At 55.6% G+C, this 16167-nt stretch overlaps 1 protein-coding gene across 2 annotated transcripts in view; it reads right to left on the reverse strand.

Moving 5' to 3' along the window:
• The window catches only part of RIN3 (Ras and Rab interactor 3), a 122626-nt gene that overhangs the window by 27955 nt on the left and 78504 nt on the right, over positions 1–16167 (reverse strand). For both annotated transcript variants that reach the window (XM_059056875.2, XM_067027870.1), the window contains exons 4-5: positions 12405–12477; positions 5621–5712 (exon numbers count right to left, since the gene is read on the reverse strand). In XM_059056875.2, coding sequence (XP_058912858.1) covers positions 5621–5712; positions 12405–12477 — 165 coding nt within the window. The remainder of the gene's footprint in view (positions 1–5620; positions 5713–12404; positions 12478–16167) is intronic.

Consider the following 16167-nt stretch of genomic DNA (forward strand, 5'->3'; position numbering starts at 1 on the left):
TTCAGCCCTGTCCTGGGCACAGACTTCCAAGCCTGGAAGTGCTGTGGCCGGCTGTCTCCACAGCATCAAAGGTGACAAATTTTCGTGTGACTTTCTGACACACCAGGCTCTGTGCCCATGCCGGCCACCACCTGAGGACGTGGAGAGCCTGGAGGGGGAGGGTGCGTCTCCAGGCTCTCCCTAGATCCAGGTGGGTTGTTCCTGAGGGCTGCCTGGGCCCTGTGCTTCATTTTCTTGGGCAGGGATGACCCCTCCATGACCGGTCCATTCTCCTGGGTACTTCGCATGGTCTCCTTGGAAGGTTTCTTAGCAAGGAGCAGGAGGCGGCCAGGCTAAGGTGACTGGGCTGCAGCCCCACGGGTGAGCTGAGGCCCCCGAGGCTCACCTCCGAGTTCTCATAAGACCCTTCCTTTGGGAGGAGATGCAAGTTGTGGGGTAGACGATCAAGAGAACCGCCCACCCATGCTCAGACACTCTTACCTCTCACCTAGATGGTGGCCATAGGCTGCCTCCATGCCCCCACCCCGTCCCCAATCCATTCTACTCCTTGTGGCTCTATGCTGGGCATACGGTGGGCCCTTGATTGCTATTTGCCCAGAATCGCTTCCAAACCCTTAGCCTGGCACTCAAGGCCTGCGGAGCTGGCCCTGTACACCCTTCCAGCGCCGCCTACTGAGTCTCCACCCACTCTCTCTGCTGTTCACTTCTTCCGGAACACGCCATGGGCTGCCACACCTTCAGGTCTTGGCTAATGTTGTTCCCTCTGCTTGGAATGTTTTTCCCACCCTCTCCACCTGGCAAACTCCTACACATCCTCCAACACTCAGGTCAAATGTCACCTGTTTGGAGGAGCCTTCCTGACACATTCAGGTCTCACCTACACTCCCCTGGGCTCCCCCGTCCCGGTGCACACTGACGGGAGAGACCAACCCTGGGACTGTACTTCTCTGGTGGTTTCATCCTGAACCATGGGAAGAGGTCTAAAGACAAGAAGAGAAGAAGTGAGAAAGTGAGAAGAGGGAGGAAAAAAGGAGGGCAAAGAGCTCCGTACGTGATGCACCACCAGCTGGAGTGCCCGCCTCAGGAGAGCAGGGGGGTCCATCACGCACAGAAAAAAAGAACACATTTTCCACCGCTCAGATTTGTATTCCTACAAGAGTGGAACAGACAGTGGGGTTCGGGGAAATGGGCCCGGGGCCTGGGTGATTAGGAACCGCTCCCCTGCCCCTAAGATAGGCCTGGTGGTTGTACCTCGCAGGGCGGAGGCCCCAAAGCGAATGCCGCTCTGAGGGGTGGGGGGCTGCACCCTGGGGTCTGAGGGCCTATTAGGGAACTCAGTGGCAGTGCAGGTCTTTATGCTTAAAAACAAGGAAGTAGGTAACTTTCTCTGCAGCCTACACAATGCCAAGGCCAGGGGAGAAGCGGAACGCTGTCATGCAAGCCTCGCGGTTGGCCCGCCTGTGGGCATCTGTGCCCACCGGCACTGGGCCAAGCTCAGCTCAGTGGTTGCAGTTCCCCTAAGGGCCTGTGCCCTCCCTGCCTCTGTGCTGCCCTCGGACTGAGGCAGATGTTTTGCTGGCCCTGTGGCTTCCTGTGTCTCAGCTGGGGATATCTTCTGCCAGGCATCCGCTCCTACAATCCTCAGAGGTCCCGGGCCAGGCCAGGTACTGGGCTGTAGATGCTGAAGGCAAAGGTGACAAAGGTTTCACGCTTGAGGAGCCCTGGGCTACCGGGAGAACAAAGGGGGTGAGTAAATGCGGCCAAGTATTCCAGATGCCATGGAAACAGCTAGAAAGTCTGGGGAACTCAGTGGGTGAATGTTTTTGTGGCATCCTAAAGACGGGCTGTTGGACAGCCGTTCAATCTGGAGTTTTCAATGAATTTTTAATAAGTAGGAAAATTCTCATTATATAATGTAAAGGAAAAAGCAAGTTACAGGCAAACTTGGAAGCACTACAGGACATATGCTGTTTCTAAACATATTTTTAAAATATTAAACATATACATACTACAAATATGTCTGAGAACCTCTGCAAATCTGACCCCTATCTATCACTGCTTTCTCTGGATTCCTTTCGCACTTAGAATCAACTGCATGTAGTTTACTGCTGAGCTGCCCCTATGTTAGTTTTGTGGGCCCAAGCTTATGCCTACATAGACCTTTTGAACGTTGGCTTTTCCAAGGCCAAACTCAGACTGTCTTACATCAGCTCACGAGCAAACATTCTGGGTGATCACGTGGTGCTGAGCCTGTAGGTCAATAGCGCCGTTTCAGCAACAGCATACCTGTCTGAACAGCTGGGCTTGTGCAATGATTTGGATATTTATGACATTCTATTCATTTTGTAAAAAGAGAGTAGAGTGCCGGAAAAAAGAACCACTGCTGACACTAGTGATAGAAAACACATATGCCTCATAAACTTATTCCAGCTATGAGATCACCAGGTGGGGATGTGGGTCGGGAGTCAGAGCCTGGCCGGTGGAGGGCCGGGAGAGGGGACCAGGGGTTAAGGAGGCTGAGCTGTGTGCAGAGATAAGCGTCTGCTGCCTGCAGAGCCAGGCTGACCTTCTGCTCCTATCACGGAGATTCCCCGGCAGCCCCTCACTAAACCCCCTTTTATCTAAAAGCTCGTTTGAGTGGGTTTCACTTCTCTGTCACAAGAGTGCCTTGCCTAGGACAACATGTGATGCGCTGGGCACTATGCCTGGTGTGTCTGGGCCCTTGGCAAGTGCTGCTCTTTGCACATGTATCATCACAACACAGGTGAAGGTCAGGGAGTTCTGCACATCCCAGAGCCAGGGCCTCTGGCCTCTGACAGGACGTGCCCTTTCAGCTCCAGGTCTCCATCCATTCTGGGGATGGACTGAAAAGTTAACCGTTCCTCGGCTCCAGGGAAAACCTATTCTGGTGAACCTCGCTTCTGACCTTCAGCCCTTGGGGACACCAGGAGTGATCAGAACCCTCTGGTTCTTGGGACTTCCCTGGAGGTCCAGTGGTTAAGACTCTGTGCTTCCAATGCAGGGGGTGCGGGTTCCATCCCTGGTCGGGGAACTAAGATCCCACATGCCGCGTGGCATGGTCAAAAAATTAAAAAAAAAAAAAAAAGAACCCTGATTCCTAAGCTTCAATGCACTCAGATTTCATTTAAATCCCCTTCCCAAGGAAGTGAATGCTGACACACAATCTGCCAACTGCCACCAGAGGGCACCTCCCCTCTCATTTCCTCAACATGCCCGAGGTGAAGCTCACCCAGAATAGAAGGGCTTGTCTATTCCAGAAAGGAATGTGCTTCTCCCCAGAGGAGCAGCTTGTCTTTCATACAGCCGGTCCTAGGGCTTAGGGGCAGCCCCGCCCCCGCCCCCCCAGGTGAGAGGCAACTGCGGGTCCCTAGGGCAGTGGGTTTTAGGGATGCCTGCCTCAACCTACCCACAGTGAGGCTGCTAACCGACCCTCCTCTCAGAGGTAAGCCTCTCCGGATGGAGCTCATGCATCTCACTTGCCCTCCCAACTTGGCCTCAAAACTGGCAGCTGACTGCTCGTTGCAAAAAAACTGAGGTCATGAGGTGCAGCTGAGGGGCAGTGGAGGGGCTGAGCCGGGAGTCAGAAGCCACTGGCACACTTTGTCTTGCCTGCCTGGAGCATCTTGGACAAGTTTCTCAGCTGTGCTAAGAACTGACTTTCTATCTTTAAAATGGGGATGCAAGGCTTGCACAAGATAGTGCCAAGGGCGCGGCAATGAGGGCATCACCTGTGCCGTCTTAGACCTTAGGAGGGGTGCCACTTGGACCGTATGAGTTACAAGACTCTCACCTGTCCCACATGAAGCTTCTGGAAGGGTAAGAGCCCAACAACGATAACATCTGGGGCCCAAGTTCGGTGTTTATTCCCAATATCAACTGAAAACTGGCCCTGAAGTTTATAAACTGGGTCAACTGGACCTAGGAGAGCCTGGATAAGGAGTTAAGGGGCAGCACAAGCGAGTGGGTGAGGGCTGGAGCCCAGCTGCCCAGCCCTCCATGGACCCTGTGGCACTGGACATGTCACTCAACCCCTCGTGTCTGTCTCTTCTGCCATAAAGTGGGGATCACAATAACAGAACCTGCTTTACAGGGTTGTTTGAAGATCTGATGAATCAACGCAGATAAAGAGGTCAGTGCGCATTAAATGCAGATATCCGAGGGCCTGGACTCCTCCTACTTCCTGGCCTTTGACCATGAGCTGCCTGTGGCATCTCTTGCATTGTTGTCTAGAGGCCTCTCAGGGTGGTGGACAGTGGCTGGCTTGGGAACCGGGGGGTATCGCCTCTGATCCCAGGTCTGCCTCTAACTTCCTCTACACCCTGGGCCTGCCCTCTCCATCACCCTCTCCTCCATTCAGCCAGCACTGGTGAAAATGTACTGCTGTGCTCAGCCACGTGCGGTGCAGGTTCCTGGGTATGGTTTAGACTTTTTAATAAAAAAATCGAGGTATAGTTGACTTACAATATTATGTTAGTTTCAGGTGCACAATATAGTGATTCAAAATTTTAATAGATGATACTCGATTTAAAGTTACTATAAAATATTGGCTAAATTCCCTGTGTGGTTTAGTCTTGATAAGGACTTTTTTTTTTTTTTTGCGGTATGTCGGCCTCTCACTGTTGTGGCCTCTCCCATTGCGGAGCACAGGCTCCGGACGCGCAGGCGCAGCGGCCATGGCTCACGGGCCCAGCCGCTCCTGCGGCATGTGGGATCTTCCCGGACCGGGGCACGAACCCGTGTCCCCTGCATCGGCAGGCGGATTCTCAACCACTGCGCCACCAGGGAAGCCGATAAGGACTTATTAACTGCTTTGCTCATAACGAGATCTGACCTCTGCCTAGGATTGGGGGCCCGCAGAGGCGGCTGGCTTGTCTTCCTGGCAGCTCCAGACTTGGTGAGCTTGGGCTCCCCGAGGGTTAGCATGGCGAGGCCATGTCAGAGGTTGGCACTGGCTCAGCGAAGCCCATCACATGAGCCCAGTAAACATGAGCTCTTCTTACTATTACGTGTTAGGGCTGTGGGATCAGAAACGCTCTTGTCTTTTACTCTCCCCTCCTCATCCCTCAAAAGGTCAGAAGGGTAAGGGGCGGGGTGCATGTGCCGAATCAGGTGGTTGGGCAGGGGCAGGCCGAGGGAGTGGGGGGCACACTCTAGCTCACGGTCACGTTCACGCTGCTTTTCCTTCTGACGAGGGCGGGGCTGGGGGCCAGGGCTGTGGCAGCTGCTGGCACCCAGGTTCCTGGCCATCGCTGAGAAGTCCCCTGGCGTTTGGTCCAGCTTCTCCCGGGCCACGCCCTGCCACCAGGTCAGCCTGTGTGGGTCCTGAGCAGACCCAGCTCCCTCAGACCCAGCGGGGCTGTGCATCAGACCTCCTGACAGCTGTTAAGGGCGCCACTCCGGAACGAGGGAGAATCTCCCTGCTACAGGAGCTCGGTACCTGGGGCAGGGGTGCAGGTGGTCCCGTGGGAGCTGGGACTCAGGATCCAGCTTGGGGTCAGCCTGAGGGGCCGTCCATCTGCACAGGCGGTCAGCAGGGGGCAATCCAGGGGCTCCACTTCCTAAGGCCCAGCCACCTCCCCTGACCCCAGAGGGGACTTACCCAGGCCCAGGTTGGAGATGGTTTTGAGGTCTGTGAAGCTGCTCGCCTCAAGGATGGCCTGGGGCAGCCTCAGCTTAAAGGGGAGTAAATCTCTGTGGAGACATGAGGGGTCGGAGGTCAAGTCCGGGGAGGGGCGTGTCCATTCTCGGCCCCCACCCCCCCCAAATCCTCAGCCCGTAAAGGAAGAACCCCGGCCACCCCGCTGGCGGCTGTGATTGCCACACAGACTGGAAACTTCCCTGGGGCCGAGGGGAGGAGTCCTGAGGCTAAGGGAGCAACCAGTCAGATCCGGGTCCTGTGCCTGCACTGGCCCCAGAGATGCTGAGACCCTCCTTGGGCATGGAGGGGGGAGGGGGAGAGGCTTTATCCCTAGTTTTCTTGGCCCTGGAAGTCCAGGCAGCTTCTTCTAAAGGTGCCATTCTGGGTAAGGCGAGTGGCCCACCCCTTCCAGTCCTCTGACCCTCTCTGCTCCACGCTGAGATGTGCAACGGGGGCGCAGCCAGACTCCCCTGGTGAACCTACAGCCAGGTACCCCCTGGCGAGCACACAGCCAGACAGACGCCCCTGACGACACGGTCAGCCAGCTCTATCTGCTGCCTTTGGTCTGAATGCGGATCTTTTCAGCGATCTCCCAGAAGGGATCTGGACACCCTCCCCCTTTTTTGTACAGAGGGGGAAACTGAGGCCCAGAGAGAGAAAGGAAGATGATCAGGCCTGGACACACGGTGGGTGGAGGGCAGAGTGTGCTGAGCCCCAGGCCTCCTGACTTCAAGCCCAGGGCTGTTCCGCGGGGCAGGAAGGGGAGCGAGGCCCTGCGGGGCCCCAGGATGGCTGGTCCCAGTTCTACGTCTCAGCCCGGCATTCAAGGCCCGTCACAGTCTGACCCCGACCCCCTTTTCCAGCCGTACCCCCAGCTCTGTCAGCCTTCTCCCCAAACCCTGATTCCAGTCATTGAAATCCCATCCGTCCAGGCCCACTGACAGCCTTGCGTGATGGCCGTCTGTCCGCGGGGGTCTTCATGGTCTTACTGTCTGTACTGCACCCTCCGTCTCCTCCCCTTTGATCTATGTGAGAGCCCTGGAAGTTCCTGGAAGGGACGGGCAGCTTTTCACGTCTCTGACGCCCCCAGAGCCCTTAGCACACACCACAGAGGCTCAAAGTGTTTGCGGAATGGACCCGTCTAAACTTCGGGAACTGGACTGGGGGAGAGCAGGGCAGAGGCCGCCTGGGATGCGGGTTGCCGGGGAGCTTCCTAGACCACCTCTGCCCGTCAGTACAGGCTGTGCTGCTCTGCGGGGTGCCCCCACCCCTTCATGGGTAGTGTTTTCACGGGGGGGAAAACACTCTGCTTATGGAATGGCAGGATGGGGGAAGGTGGGAGAAGATTCTGGACCCTTTTTTGAGTTCCTGGGTCGTGGCCTTTGGCTTCTCCATTGTCAATGGGGTGGGCGTGGCCCGTCGATCTTTGCTTCGTTGTCATAGTTGTGAGATTCTGAGCATCTGAGGCCGTCTGTGGGCCTCCTGTCAGCCCTTCTGGCCAGGCCAGGCCTGCACCCAGACCGGATGGGCCCTAAGTGCTCCATCCCACCCCAGGCCCCGCCCGGTCACCACTACCCCAATCTCTAAGTTTGAAAGGTGGCAGAATTCATCCCGGTGTTGCCTGGCTACCTGCTTGGCTGTCTGGCCTGTCACTGTGGTTTCCAAAGGTTCCTGGGCCACTGCATATATTGAAATGGCCAGCAGACTCGCTCGGCTCGTCTGGCACCGACCCCCCGATCACCAGAGCAATCTCTGACACCCCCTCCGCACCTCCTCTGTGTACTGCTCAAGATGCGGCAGTGGTGGCTGCCGATCACACCCCAGCCCGGGACCCCGGCGTCCAGGGCCTGCCCCAGCCTGCTCCCCGGCTGCTGCCCACCACAGAGCTTTCCCTTGCACTCGGGGCCTCCTCGCTGCCTCCCAAAATGTCATCTTCCTACAGTGAATGACCCCTGCTCACTCCCTCCTCTGAGCTCTGCATAGAGGGAACGCCCCCGTCGTCCCTTCCACCTATGTCTACTTAGATTCTACACATTCTTCAAGGCCGCACCATGGACCTCCTCCTTCTCCATAACCCCGTACTGTTCAAGAATTTCATTAACGTCTGCCACCCCACTTCCATCATCCAGTTCAGCACTTTATCCAGGGGCCACCTCTTCTGATCCAAGGAAATGCATACACAGGATGAGGGTGTTCGTTGAGCATCTACTAGGTGCCAAGTATCAGGCTGGGTGTTACTGAGTTTGGGCCTTATATCACATCACGTTATTATTATTACTACTACTGTAACACAGCAACCCTATGGACAGGCATTAATACTTTTGTATTAGTGAATTCTGGACCAGCTCCTCGGGGAGCTGCTAAGATGCGGATTCTCAGATCCATGCCCAGGGGTTCTCAGTGTTGAGTCTGAGTGCGGGTCAGGAATCCACTTTTTTTTTTTTTTTTTGCGGTACGCGGGCCTCTCACTGCTGTGGCCTCTCCCGTTGCGGAGCACAGGCTCCGGACGCACAGGCTCAGCGGCCATGGCTCAACGGGCCCAGCTGCTCCGTGGCACGTGGGATCTTCGCGGACCGGGGCACGAACCCACATCCCCCGCATCGGCAGGCGGACTCTCAACCACTGCGCCACCAGGGAAGCCCAGGAATCCACATTTTTAAACAGCTCTCAAGTAGATCCTGATGCCCACAGCCTTGTGTGGGAATCAGGGCCCCCAAAGCAAAAATAGAAATTAAGCACTTCTCCAGATATAATATATATATATATATGTACATAGATATGTACATAGGCTCATTAGGAATAACAAAAGACACCCCTGTCATTCAGGAAATTCCAGGGAGTTAGGAGCTCTGTGTCCAGAAGCTGGACAAAGGCCAAATACATTTTCGTACCGATACACTGTTACCTCCTAGTGGGCTGTGACCCACAGATTAAAAGCCCCATGTTATCTCATTAGTTCTTTCACACAGGCTAGCTTTCTCTTGCCCTCAGGGGCGTGGCTCCCCCCGCCCCACCCAAGGTCCTATAAAGCTTTGGGGTGGTCTGGGGAGTGCTTCCAGCGTGGAAGGCCCAGGCCTATGAAGCCATATCTGCGCCCCTCGATGCCCCACGGCTCCGTTGGCCTACAGATCCTGGGTGACCTTTGTGGTTTTCAGAGTCAACCACTGCGGAGGGAAAAGCGTGACTTCCTTTCAGTTAAAAGGATTTTAATTTTTTTTTTAAGTGAGGGAGAGGCAGAAAGACAGGAAAAGCCAGCATGAACTTTGGAATAGAAGGCCCTGGTAAACCCCCGAGCTCCGCCATTCCTGGCTGGGTGCCATTTCCTTCTCTTGGTCTGACGGTGGACAGGATGCCCTCTTACGGGGTTAAGACAGAAACTATGCAGCACAGCAGGGGAGCACCTAGTGGGAGCTTGTTCCCTTCCTCCCCCTGCTGGGAGCTCGGGTCAAGGGAGCTTCTTGCGGGAAGGCCTCCGAGCAGTGCAGTCAGGCTCCTTCCCTCTGATCCCCTCACCAGACCATCCAAAGGCAAGACTGTGGCTCCTGGTCAAGGTGGCTGGGAAGGCAGCTCCAGACATAGTGCCAACAGCTTCCTTCAAAGGAGGAGAGGCCCAGCCCGCCTCCCCCTCCTGCCAGGAGGACGGTGGCAGCCTAGTCGCGACGCTGGGTGCCCAGCCAAGGGGGCACCAAGGGGCTCCTCCTTTCTTTCCTCATTTCGGTGAATGGCACCCATCTCACAAGGCTACTGACTCCTGACCCCAGGCTGTGCTGAGGATCAGACCTCAGCACCCCTGAAAGAGGCTTAGCAGAGTGCCTGGCGTGTAGGAAGTGCTCCAGGAATGGCCAAGTGGGTTCGCGCTCCTGCACCCAGGATAGGAGCCTGGACGTCTCCCCCAGGCTTCCCCTACTGCCCCGTCTCCTCCCTGCAGTGACTGCCCCCACCCTGCTCGATTCCCCACCCCTGCCCCGCAGACACGTCCTCCGCTGGGGCCCGGACGGCTGCGGCGCCTGGCTGGTGTCCGTGCTCCCCTTGCTTCACCCACCGCCGGCTGCGGCCACGTGGCTCTGCTTGAGTGCAATCCGTCCGTGGGCAGCAGCGAGCCCCCAGCACCCAAGGGAGGGAGTCCCCGCACGCGGCTCCTGGGCACGGCGTTCCAGGCCTTCCGGCCTTACCCTCCCATCCATGTGGCCAGCTCTCCGTCCGGAAGCCGTTCCCAAGCTGCCCGAAGCTTGCCTGCTGCCAGGCCTTTGCCCGTGCCGTGTCCTCTAGCTGAATTCTCTTCCTGTCCTTCTCTGCCTGGCCCCCAGTGTCACCCTTCCCACAAAGAGGGCCTGGACTCTCCTGCACGGGGAAGGGAAGGAGCTGTCGCTGGAGGGGAAGCAGCACAGGCGTCCTCTAGGTGGAGAGCTGAGCTGTGTGACCCGAGGCAGGTCAACTCCAGCCGCAGCTTCTCTGTTTACAGATAGAACAGCGATAAGAGTACGCTTGATCCTTTCTGGAGGATTCATGCCGGGCCAGACGTTCTGCTGAATAAGCTCCTTGCAAGGATCTCGTGTCTGGTCCTCGGCACGACCTGGGGCGGGGTCGAGAGCCACACAAAGTGGGTCTGCGGTGATAACACCTCCCCGGCAGCACCGTGCAGGGTTAGAAAGAGCTCTGTGGGCAGCGTGCCGGACAAGCCCGACCCAACGCAGACACCCGGTCCACAGAGCTGGTTGTAGCAGTCCCTGCCACGGTCCCACCCGGACCTCCCGGATGCCTTTCACCAGCTCCGTGCACCCACAGCCCAGCCTTGGAGGGGTTTGCTCCTGAGGGCCAGCACCTGTGACCCTCAGAGGCTCGTCCGGACACACTGGAGCCTCACTGCCCGCCCCAGTGGCCCTACAGAGAGCCACAGATGCCTGGGTGTGCTGGCTTGGGGGTACAGAAGCCCAGCCCCGTGGCTTTATGTTCCCGAGCTGCTGGAGGGGTCTGGCTGAGGCTGGGACAGCCCCTGCAATGGACCCTTGCTGGGTTTCTCTCGGGTCCCTGTCCTACCCGCACTCCCTTGTCGCTTCCTCCTTGGGGGCAGGTCCTTTAGCGCACCCTGCACGTGGATGCTCCTTTCCAAGTGTGCCCCTAGGAGCCCCCCAGCTAAGCTGTTACTATCATTTTCTTAGAAGTGGTTCCCAAACCCTGGTTTGCAGAGAGGCTTGTTATACATGCAGATTGTCTGTCCCTTTCTCTTACTTCTTCCTCCAGCATCTATGGCATGGGTATTATCGTTCCCATTTCACCAAAGAGGTAGTTGAGAGATTAAGATTAGCTCAAATTCTGGGTTCTGCAATTATGTCATCATTCATTCATTTACCCACTCACTCGAAGCACCTAGCATGGGCCAAACACTAGGCTAGTGCCTTCTACTAAGGTAGAACTTCTCGGAATAGGAAAGGGCCTGACTCTGAGAGCTTGACATGTCACAACGTACAAAGGGTCACGGAGCCACTGATGCTTTGCTCTGTGGGCCTAGAAGGGCATGCTAGGTCATCAGACTCATCGTGGAGCGTACACAGTGGGGCGGCTGTAGAAAGGATCATGGACCTTGGAGCTCTATCTACTTTGAATCCCCACGCTGTCATTTACCAGGTACGTGACCTTGAGCAACTTCTCTCAGTCTTGGCTTCCTCATCTGTAAAATGGGACCAACAAGATCACTTACCGGGTGGAATCATTTGCAAGATTGAAAAAGATAATGGATAGGGGCTTCCCTGGTGGCGCAGTGGTTGAGAGTCCGCCTGCCGATGCAGGGGACACGGGTTCGTGCCCCGGTCCGGGAAGATCCCACATGCCGCGGAGCAACTGAGCCCGTGAGCCATGGCCGCTGAGCCTGCGCGTCCGGAGCCTGTGCTCCGCAACGGGAGAGGCCACAGCAGTGAGAGGCCCGCATACCGCAAAAAAAAAAAAAAAAAAAAAAAAAAAAGATAATAGATATAGAACTCTAGCACCGTGCTGGGTACCCGGAGAGCCCTCAACAGGCGGCAGCTTATTATCAGCATCACCTGTTCTGCCCACGGGGTCCAGGAGGGTCCTGGAGGGTCCTGGTAGATGGGAGTGGTGGTGTTCTGGGTTGAGTGTGGCTTTCACCGGAGGCAACATGAATGGTCTCTTTGAAGCAGGGGGAGGTGAGCCTGGGGCCCTGGACCCCAAGACATCCTGCCCAGCTCTGCTTAAGTCCCTGTAGCTTAAGCCATCGGTTTTTGGCACCAAAATGTATTTTTCAATTCGTGTTGACCTGCGACCAGTTCTGAATAAATAGAGCAGCTCTGAGGGTGGTTACCAGACACCCTCTTCACCCAGCAGCTGCTTCACAATCACAAGCCCTCTCCCACCGAGGGAGGGTATCAGCCCTCCCGCTGTTGCTACAGGAAGTTCCTTCTATAACGCCTCCAACGGGGCGGGTCAGGTCCGCACGGGACTCCAAGCTGTCCTGGAAGCCGGAATACAGGAAGCTGGTATATGACGGGCAGTGAGCCCAGGGGGCAGGTGGTGGTGAGGGAGGGGACTTTACCGGCCGGTCCAAGCAAGCAGCAGAGCCAGCACCCCCCTTCACAGTTACCAGGGTGAAGCCGGGGGACTGTTCCCTCTCTGCACCCTGTGGACGGCACACTTCCCTCTGGGGGCTTCCCTGTGACACCCCCGTCCCCACCCAAGTTTGCATGGACATCTATTGCCATCAGATGCCCTCCTGGGGGCCTGGGCTACTCACCTACTGACACAGTAGAATGCGATCAGTCTGAAGATGTCCTCAAACACAAGAACCGAGCCTTCCAGGTACAATACTGAGGAGAGATGACAGAGGCCTTCGATGAGTGTCCCTGTCAAAGGGAAGGAAGGTCCCTGGGGAGGGCGTGTCTGCTCTGTGCTCCCTGTAGGTCACAGTACCTGCTGCAGCACCTGGCCTGCTGCGGCCGCATCAGCTGCCCACTGGACCACAGGGAGGTGAGAAATGAACTTCTGCGGTGTTAATCCACTGAGATTTCAGGGGCCTTTCTATTATAGCAGATGGTGTTACCTTAACTAATACACACTCCTCATTTTGAGCAAAATAACACAGAAGACTCTAGATTGTAAAAGCAGAATTTAAAAACGTCTTGAGGGAATTCCCTGGCGGTCCGGTGGTTAGGACTCGGCACTTTCACCGCTGAGGGCGCAGGTGCAATCTCTGGTCTGGGAACTAATATCCCGCAAGCTGCACAGTGTGGTCAAAAAAAAAAAAAAAAAAAAAAAAGCCTTGAATTAAACTTTCAAGGTCATGTCCACTTGACAATTCTGAGGGCTGTGAGGGGCCAGCAGGAGGACAATTTCCCTGTTCTGCTGTGGCCTCCAGGAGGTTCACTGGTCCAGGGGTGCTGGACCGGGGCCACTGGCATTCTCCCCAAGAAGCCCAGGGCCTGTTAGAACCTCACTTGATTTGGCTGCACATGTAATCCAAGAGTGAGGGTGACCCCAATATTTTTCAGCTTTGACAAGGAAGAGGGATTAAAGCATTTGCCCAAGAGCCCGTCCCAGGGTGGATATGGCTGCTCAGAGGGGCAGGGCACCGGGGCACCACAGTCAGTGCCTGAAGCTGGGGTGGACTGCCCAGAGGAAAGCGTGGCACCGCACGGTGCACTGCTGCAGAGCCCCAGGGCAAGGGGCCCAGACCACCTGAGTGAGCTGCTCAGCAGGGCTCTCAGCAGCCATCCATCCGCACACCTCCTGTCTCCCATCCCAGGGCTCCATAGGCCCCACAGGTGATGCTCCCTGCACGTGGGACCCCACAGTGTACTTTCTTGGGCCTCAAGGGGCCAGGAAATATGTGTGCATCACACTTCAGTTCCAATTTCCTGAGGTTCTTCTAGCGTCCATGGGGCAGAGGGGGAAGGCAGGACCCGGGTTCCAGGCCTGGCTCCAACCCTGGGATCAAAAGTGTGACTCTGGGTCCACCCCTTCCCCTCTCAGCCCCTCAGCCCCTCCACCTGCAAAGGGAAGGAGCCCTTCCAACCCTAAACACTTGTGCATCTAGGTGACAGCAGCCTGCTATCCTATTTTCAAAGCCTAGGACAGCTTTCCGCTGCATTGGTGATCTGAGAGATGGTCACGGGGGACACATGAACCAACACGTTTTGTTCTAATAGCTTTATTTTAATACATTCCTTCCTTCTAATACTATTGCACTCTTCTACACAGTTAACATGATTTTTTAAAAGATCACCTTCATCATTTATTTATGGCAAAGAGACCATGGTATCTCATTAGGATAGATATAAAAAATTAAAAGGGAGTTTAAAGAAAAATATTAGATAGATTACAGTACTCGGAGGTACCGGGAAGATGCCCCGTAAAGGACGAGTCTGAGAAACATCCGTGCATGGAATTACCACCCTCTATGAGTTAACGGCCAGGAGGCGGCCCATGGCGCCACCTAGTGGCACACTAGTGCATCGCCCACTCTCTCCGCAGGAAGCAGCGCAAACTGGCCAAAAGATCTCCGGTAGTTGGGAGAGGTCAAGAGAACGCTCCAACTGCAAAATGGGAATGTAAGGACCTTTCTCAAGAATCCTTCAAGGGGGATTACTGATGATGCACGCAAAAAGCCTAGCCTCCTATGCTGGGCCTGCTCAACAATTAGCAGGTTTGCTTCATCATTGAGATATGGTCTGACCTCTCCAGACACAGATTAAACCCTTAAGATAGTCAGTCCCTCCCTCTCCTGTGCCCCTGGCACTTTCTATAAAGCCTGCAGCTCCTTTAGACTTAGTTTACCCCACTCTGGTCCGCTCCTCGGGTGCAGGGACCAGGGCTCATTCATTTTTGTAGCTGGGGCCAAGCAAACTTCTAGTGACCCAATCACATTTTTACAGTGAAAACTGTAGATCTGTCAAAGCACAAGCAATGGTCAAGGCTCATGTTTGTTTCTTGGTAACCAGGTCTCTTCTGCCCCAGCCCCCTGCTCGTACCTTCCCGTCCTGCTCGAATAGCATCCCTGCACACCAAGGACACACCGGGGGGAGCTCCTGTATGCCAGGGCCAGGGCTTTGCCCACATCTGAGTCTCCCTCAGTGCCCAGCACAGTGTGTGGCATGCGATTTGGGAGATAATAAATGTCTGCTAAAAGTCTGTCTGGGAGGGAGACTCCAGAGGAGTCGAGGCCCCCAGGGGTGTCTGGTTAGAGTCTCAGGCCTCCCACTGCATACATCATGGTCCTCCCTGCAGGGGCCCAACGGGACACCTGGGACTTGAGGGAGGCCCGACGGGCAGCCTCACACTGTTCTGGAGCAGAGGTGAATGCAAACCGGTAAAAGTCAGACAATCCTTTGTTCCAGTGGGTGGTGGTAGAGCTTAGCTTCCAGGACCGCCCTGGGTCCTGCGCTGGCCTGGTGGTCGTATGCAGGCGACCAGGCCAAACAGCCTGAGTGTGAACGTGTCTCCAGCACATTATTGCTTATCCTCCCTGCGCCTCGGTTTCTTCAGCTGTATAACAAGGAGAGTAAAGTACCCACATGTTGTGGGTTGAACTGTGTCCCCAAAAAAGATACGTTTCAATCCTAACCCCAAGTACCTATAAATGGGACCTTATTTGGAAAGAGGGTCTTGTCGGGTGGAATTAAGTTAACACAAGGTCAGAATGCACGGGGTGGGCCCTAAATCCAATGATTGGTGTCCTTATAAGAAGACAGGTAGGACTTCCCTAGTGGCGCAGTGGTTAAGAATCCGCCTGCCAATGCAAGGGACACGGATACGAGCCCTGGTCCGGGAAGATCCCACATGCCGCGGAGCAACTAAGCCCGTGTGCCACAACTCCTGAAGCCTGCGTGTCACAGCTAACTGAAGCCTAGAGCCCGTGCTCCCCAACAAGAGAAGCCACCACAATGAGAAGTCCGTGCATTGCAATGAAGAGTAGCCCCTGCTCGCCGCAACTAGAGAAAGCCTGTGCACAGCAACAAAGACCCAACACAGCCAAAAATAAATAATAAATTAATTAATTTTTTTAAAAAAAGACAAGTAAAGACCTGGGACACGGACACAGAGAGGAAAAGACCATGTGAGTGGAGGCAGACATTGGAATACAGCTACGAGCCAAGGATTACTGGCTGTCACCAGAAGCCAGGAGAGTGCCTTGAACAGATTCTCTCTGGTCTCCAGAAGGAGCCAACCCCGCCGACCTCGACTTGGGATTGCTGGCCTCAGGGCCTTTGCTCGTGCTGTCTCCTCCTGCATGGAGGATCCAGCTTCCCCGTTCCCTGCCTTGAGGGATCAGCTCCAGGTCCACTTTCTGCCTCAAAGCCTTGCTGGTTCTCTGACCTCTCCCACAGGAAAGCCGCACGCAGGAGGTACTGTCCAAATCACAGATTCTTGGCTCAGGAAGCAGGGTATATGTGCTCACACTGTGACGTGAGCCAAGGCTTCTCAGACGGTGAGACTGAGAACAGGAACGGGTCTCACTGTGCCCAGCCCTGCGCCCCGCACGCAGGGAAGTCTCTGCGGAG

This window comes from Kogia breviceps, chromosome 3 (genome assembly GCF_026419965.1).
Source record: "Kogia breviceps isolate mKogBre1 chromosome 3, mKogBre1 haplotype 1, whole genome shotgun sequence".
Classification (NCBI taxonomy): domain Eukaryota; kingdom Metazoa; phylum Chordata; class Mammalia; order Artiodactyla; family Physeteridae; genus Kogia; species Kogia breviceps.